Source organism: Lactuca serriola, chromosome 4 (genome assembly GCF_051521515.1).
Source record: "Lactuca serriola cultivar US96UC23 chromosome 4, Lser_US96UC23_V15, whole genome shotgun sequence".
NCBI classification, from domain to species: domain Eukaryota; kingdom Viridiplantae; phylum Streptophyta; class Magnoliopsida; order Asterales; family Asteraceae; genus Lactuca; species Lactuca serriola.
The window spans coordinates 301,939,057-301,945,912 of NC_136411.1; the positions used below are offsets into that span (position 1 = coordinate 301,939,057).

At 38.6% G+C, this 6,856-nt stretch overlaps 1 protein-coding gene across 1 annotated transcript; it reads right to left on the reverse strand.

Moving 5' to 3' along the window:
- Positions 1–3,853: 3,853 nt before the first annotated feature.
- Positions 3,854–6,075, reverse strand: LOC145099472 (uncharacterized). The gene is made up of 3 exons (XM_079037044.1): positions 5,581–6,075; positions 4,596–4,845; positions 3,854–4,470 (listed from the first exon to the last, which is right to left on the reverse strand). The coding sequence occupies exons 1-3, from the start codon at positions 6,073–6,075 to the stop codon at positions 3,854–3,856; spliced, it is 1,362 nt and encodes a 453-aa protein (XP_078893170.1).
- Positions 6,076–6,856: the final 781 nt, after the last annotated feature.

Sequence of the window (6,856 nt, forward strand, 5' to 3'; positions counted from 1 at the left end):
ATCATTGACTTTGTCAACCATTACTTGACCAACTACCTAATATTACACAAACTCATCAAACAATGAGACCGGTTCCAAAAATACAAAACCGTTTCTCTAGTGATGTGAATAAACTATTGTAAAAAGGGTTAATGATGTATAATGTTCACATAGTTTAAGTTTTGTTCACATTATATCTTTATAACCGACTAAAACCTATACCAACCGGTCATAAAGACGTAATGTGAACAATCTAAAAAAATTGAATGGTAATAAATGGATGAAAATAAATTCAAAAGACTAAAGGTGAACAAAACATAAATTATGTTATCCAAAGTTATTAGATCCTTGAAAATGCCATCAGCTGAAAATACTTTGGATTTTTTCAAAAGTTCACCTACTTTTAATTTTCCAGATTAAGTTGAGTTAAAGTAGCTTACAAAATAAAAATAAAGACAAAATTGCAAAAATGGTCCCTGTGGTATGCATTTTTTTGGGGTTTTGGTCCAAACCACGAGTTTTTTGGTTTTGTGGTCCTTTTGGACTGGTTTGTTTGTGAGAATGGTCCCTGTACTTAACACCCGTTAAAAAGAATCTGTTAACTCCCACATGTGCCTTGCACATGAGGGTATTTCTGTCTTTTTACTTATAGGGACCATTTTTGCATACGGAAAAATAAAACCTCCTTTATATATTATTTTCTATTCCCAGCTTCTTCCCCAACGAATCTTCTTCCCAAACATTCTTAACTGTTCTTCCCCAACGACTATTTTCTTCTATTTCTCCTTCCTGACCTGCAATCGAAGAATGGTGGTTTGTTTTTTTGTGGAAAGCTCGCTTTGGTGAAAACGTCTTGGACACCACTGAATCCTGAAAGGAGGTTTTATGCTTGCCCCACTAAATATTATGTTTGTGGGTTTACCGGGTGGGTTGACCTGCCTATGTGTGCTAGGAGTAAAATCATCATACTTGGTCTTCTAAGAAACATAAATACGTTGGAGGAAGATGTAATGGGCTGGTGAGAAGTATCAACATGTTACAGGAATAGTGCAATGGACTTTTGTATAACATTTCAAATTTCAGAAGTATAATTTAAGGGTTTAAAGTCTAACTTCGAAGAAGGGAATCGACGAGTAGGTACGCTTACTCGCCGAGTCGGAGGGGTTTGGGTCGCGAATTAAGTGACCAACTCGCCGAGTCGGAAGCTGGACTCGACGAGTTGGTGCTGGAATGAGAAAAACCCTAATCTTAGGGTTTGCACCATATTTAAAGGACTTTATGTCCTTCTCCCAACCTCTTATTCCCCCAAAGAGTTCCAGAAAACCCAAATTTCATGTGAGGCTTCATTATTGAGGATATTGGAGCTTGGAAGAGGAAATTAGTGGGAAAGAGCTTGAGGAATTAAAGGCTTACTGTAAAGGAGTGGTGTAAATCCATGATCTACTTCAGTTGGAGCTTATATTGGAGGTAATAATCTGTTGCATGGGTTCTTTTGCATCTAGATCTATTATCATTTGAAATTTTGGGGCATTTTTGGTATGCTTAAGAGCTATTTTGAGTTAGAGGCTTAGATCTGAGGTTGCTACTTCAGATCTAGGCTTGTGATGGTCCATAATGTCATAAAGTTTCAGTCACTGAGTTGTTGGTGAAGCCCCTTTGTCCAAAACCCAAGCCCTAGTGTGTTTTGGGCCTAAATCTCCATGGTTTCACGTAAAGTTTGCAACTTTATGTGAGGGTTAGATTGTAGAAGGGTGGATCTATGGATTTGAGCCTCTGCATGGCTCGAATAGCTTCTGAATAGGTTGAGAACTGGAGAGACTCGGTGAGTCACATGGGTGTACTCGACGAGTTGTATGAACATAAGCATGGACTCGGCGAGTTGAAAGAACAACTCGGCAAGTCTGTTGAAGATTGCCTTGGACTTGGCGAGTCTGGTCACAGAACCCAACCTCTTTTGGTTAAAGCCTTGGATTAAGTGAGTCGGTTGGCGACTCAATGAGTCGAACAGGATGGGACTCAGAGATCGTTGGACTCGGCAAGTCTTGGGGCGACTCAGCGAGTTAAGTTGTGTAATGAGAGTTTTCTGGGTATGGGAACTCGGTGAGTCGACGGGGTGACTCTACGAGTAGAATCAACCAGGAAGGTTGACTTTGACTGAGGACTTTGACCTTGACCAACAGTTGACCAGTTTGACTCCCAAGGGTATTTTGGTAATTTTGGTATTTATGGAATTGGTTCTTTGGTAGTGTTTTGTGGTGAGGTTCGTGTTGGTGGTTGGAGCAGCTTGGTCTTATCTCTTCAGTCGGCAATTGCAGGTGAGTTATCCTCACTATATCAATAGGGTCTACGGCACCAAGGTCGGCCCTTTATCGGATGGAAATCCGGGTATTGTTTGTTATGTTATTGCTTTTCTAGATCTGCATCCTGGTATTTAGGATGGTGTTATGTTAGTGACCGGTTAGGTCGGAATCCTGGTTAGGATGTTGATATGCTATGTGATCTGATAGACTATTGTCTGGTTAAGGATTTGTTATGTGATTAATTGTTTTATGTGCACATGGTTGTTTGATGGGGGTTTGGGTTGAGGCGGGTCCTGCTTTGTGCTATAGGCCAACATACCCAGGGCGGACCGGATATTCTAAAGGCCTAGCGAGCAGTCTGGATAGGCTGAAGGCCCCAAGAGGGCGGGCCAGACGTGTCGAGGCTCAGAGAGTGGACCAGGCCGACTGAAGGCCCGATGCGGGCGGACCAGTCATACTGTAGACTCAGAGAGTGGACCAAATGGATTGAAGGCCCGGTGCGGGCAGACCAATCACACTGTAGACTCGTTATACATGGCTAGACTCAGAGGGTGGACCAGGTGGACTGAAGGCCCGGTGCGGCAAACTAGTCCGGCAGTAGACCCGATGTGCATGGCTATTATATTTGTGCTATGTTATGAGTATGTTTATGTGTGGTTGATATTTTGGGGGTAACTCACTAAGCTTTTGGGCTTACAGTTCAGTGTTTTGTTTCAGGTACTTCAAGAGATCGTGGCAAGGTGAAGGCGTGATCGTACCGCTCCTCATGTTTTATGATTTATGTGATATGGTTCTGGGGGGATACTCTGATGTTTAAACTATTTTGAAAACAAGATGTATGAACTTAATGGTTTTTTAATGGATTAAAATGTTTTAATTTGGCTTAAATTTTATGGTCGTTACATTTTGAGCAGGAACAACATGTTGGAGGCAAGATGTGATGCATTGAAGGATGAAGGTTTCAAGTTAAAGATGTATTTATGTGCAAGCTGGTTTATGTTTGTGATTTTTATCTTTAGTATTTGGTCTATGTAAGGGATAGGGTTAGACAAATGTGGGGGTTTTTGTTGATCAAGTGATGCAGGGTAAAAATGGTATAACTTTGTTGTAAGTTGACTTCATCATGTTTGTAATGAATTCCAATGTTGTTAATGATATAAATGATATTCAAGTGTAAAAATGTGTATCAATTGTCAAATATAAGCACATAAATAGAACCAAACTATAACAAAAGTACATTACCAAAATACGTGTCATAAATTGACCAAAATGCACATTTCATTAACCACCCGAGTGGAACCAAAAATCATTACCAAGTTTAAGCATACAAGTGTTTGTGCACCATACATAACCACATTATCAAACCATAACTAAAGTTTTCAAAAACAAACAGTTTTTAACAACAAGCAACTAAATAGTCATTGCACCACAACAAACAACCAAAATCACTTCTTGGATTGATTCCCACTTTGCCCTTTATAGGTCCTAGAGTTATGTCCCTTATTCTTGCATTTGCTACAAGTAACATTGATATGTTTCCTTGATAGCTTCTACACTCCATCATTTTTTGGCCCTTAGGAATCTTCTCCTTGCATCACATTGACTCCATCACCTTGCCTTCCCTTCTGCATTTTGCTTAACCTTTCACCCTCACTTTGTCTTCTTTTTTTCTTAGGCCTTCCAACCTGAGTGCAATGTGGAGGAGGGATTAGCTTTGTTGGACAATTAATTTTAGGCCACATAAGTCTCCCTTTAATTGGTTCCACCTTAAATGAATAAGCTTTTTGCCATGTATCTAGCCAATACACCTTATGTACCCACTTGTAAATGTCAAGCTCAGCCTCAGGGTCTTTGCTCATTTCATTCAGAGTTGTAATTGCATGCCTGCAAGGTATTCCCATTAATTCCCACTTTCTGCAAGTGCATGTTTGGTTCCTAACATCCACCACATGCTGATCTTGCAATGCTCCAATGAATTGATACTTGTTTGCTCCATTCCACCTAGCAATATATTGTGAAGCACCTTTTTTCCTTGCATCTAGTATGTCTGTTGTTGTAGGTGTTAGTGGACCTTTAGCCTTCTTCATTGTCTTCATGACATTGAATATCCTCTTCATTAAATACTCCCTAATGAACTCTAAACATGAAATTACAAGTTTGTCCTTGCCTTTCTCTGTCTTCCCATTAAACACTTCACACATGTTTGAAATCAACACATCAGAAACAACTCTTTATGCACATTACAATAACATACAATTAATGCTGATAAATAATTGAAACACATAATCATTACTATATGCAAACATATACAATTACCTGATAAATGACTCCTTGCCCAATGTACAGGAGGAATCTGCTTCAACCATTGGCATGCCTCCTTATCATACTCACTAAACTCCTTCATCAAATGCTCAAACTCAAGAATGGTGGTTGTTGATGCACACCTCCATAAATGGTCCCTGTACTCAGTTTGCCCCCACTTCTTTCTCATATTTTCATGAATATGTCTAATACAATATCTATGCTCAGCATTGGGAAACAATTGATCAACTGTAATTTGTAGTCCCTAAATGACTCAACAGACAATAATAAGAATTAATTTCTTGGTAAAAAAACACAATCTAAATGATAAATTGAGGAACTGCAATTTACCTTTTTCTTGTCACTTATGAAAGTATAGTTTGAGTTGCTCCCAAGGTCCAAGTCATCCCCAAGGTTTTCTAAAAACGACTTCCAGTAGGGATGGCAAAAAAGCCCGAACCCGATGGGGAAACCCAAAACCCGATCGTTTCAGGGCGGGTAACGGGTCGTTATCGGGTTCGGGGCAGTGAGTGGGTTCTCCTCGCCCCGACCCGCCCTGCCCCGATTATATATATATATATATATATATATATATATATATATATATATATATATATATATATATAGACACACACACACACACACACGAATCCTTTTGATGTTAATTGCAAACATTCAAAGATAAAATACTTTGTGTGGACAATCATTTTAGTTTTTAAAAATATTGTGTGAATGATCATTTTTTTTATCTTTTGACGTATTACAGTAAACTTAAATCAAATAATCTTTTTAGTTATTAACAATTTTTTATGTTTTGACGTATTATATTAAACTGAAATCAAATAATTTTTAATATAACATCCAATATATTTTGCTAAAGTGATGCATCATATTTTTAATTTAAAAGAGAGGCTAGAGCATGTATTTTTTATAAGACATCGGGGTATCTTAAAACAGAATAAAGATTTCGTTATGAATTGTTATAAACCCGATAAGATACCCAAAACCCGACGGAAAAACCCGAAACCCGATGGGGCGCCCCGATAAGAAACCCAAAAAATATCAGGGCGGGTTTGGGAAACCATGCCCCGCCACGAACACACCCCGTTGACATTCCTAACTTCCAGTTAGCTGTGTTTTCAGACTCAGCAATTGCATAAGCCAAGGGATAAATTCCATTGTTGGAATCTAGACCAGCTGCTGTAAGAACCTGATCGGGGAATGGGCCTTTCATGAAGGCACCATCCAAACCTACTAAGTCTCTAAGACATGCCTTGAAACCTTTTTTCAGTGGACCCAAGCATACATAAATCCTTCTAAACTGCCTTGTTGGGGATGCAGGGTTGCCATTAGGACACACATCTATTTTGACTGTTGTGTCTGGGTTTGTAGCTTGAAGTTCAAGAGCATAGTCCCTCAAAAATTCAAATTGTTTTGTGTAGTCCCCAGTTTCATGCTTTCTTGCCATATCTTTGGCCCTAAACACCTTATCCATCGAAATACCCACCTGGTAGGTCTTTTGAAAGTGATATTGTATGGATCTCAAAGGAATCTTCGGATCTGGCTCAACTTGATCTTTGATTTTCTTGCAAGTTAAAGAAGCAGTACAAGCTCTGGGTTTTCTTGTTTGTAAGCATGTATGAGTTTGGTTTAAGGTCCTTATAAACTAGTCAGATTTGGGGTTTGACCTAGATGGATGTATATACCAACCACATGTTTCTTTTTGTGTCTTTACTTCTTTGCCCTTGCTTTTTGAAGTGGTAAGTTGAGTCCCCACTTGACCTTTATGTTGGATTAGTGTCTAAGTCCATAACTATTTTGGTATGTACTTGACCCGATGGTGCATGGTCCTTTTGGGTTGCCTTCACCAAAGCAACTTGATTGGAGAAATAAATAGAGAGAGAGGTTATTATGATTTATTAATATGTTATAAGAATAATATATTAAAGGAGAAATCATATTTGTTTAATTAATATTGGTCAATAATTAATTAAGAATTAATTTTGTGATCAAGTGTAATTAATTAAACTAGAGGGGCTGAATTGTAATTATGTGATAGTTACAAAATAAGGTAAGGATTATCTTATATATATGGTGAACGAATTTGAGGTGTAAATCCCTTAGAATTCGACTAAGATAAGGATTTCTAGGACTTATCTTATGGTATCTTGGTGGACAAGCAACTAGATAAAGATAAGGACTAAAACCCTAATCTTTACACCTATATAAACCCCATAGGGCTTAGGAATTCGTCCAACCCTTCCCAAGAGCATCTA

Excerpts from the sequence above, each read along its gene's own strand:
- LOC145099472 (XM_079037044.1), bottom strand. The coding sequence starts at position 6,075 with ATGGATAAGGTGTTTAGGGCCAAAGATATGGCAAGAAAGCATGAAACT. Across the intron at positions 4,846-5,580 it reads GTTTTTCCGTCGGGTTTTGG|GGACTACAAATTACAGTTGA; the intron begins GTATCTTATCGG and ends TGAGTCATTTAG. Across the intron at positions 4,471-4,595 it reads GGCAAGGAGTCATTTATCAG|TGTTTAATGGGAAGACAGAG; the intron begins GTAATTGTATAT and ends ACATGTGTGAAG.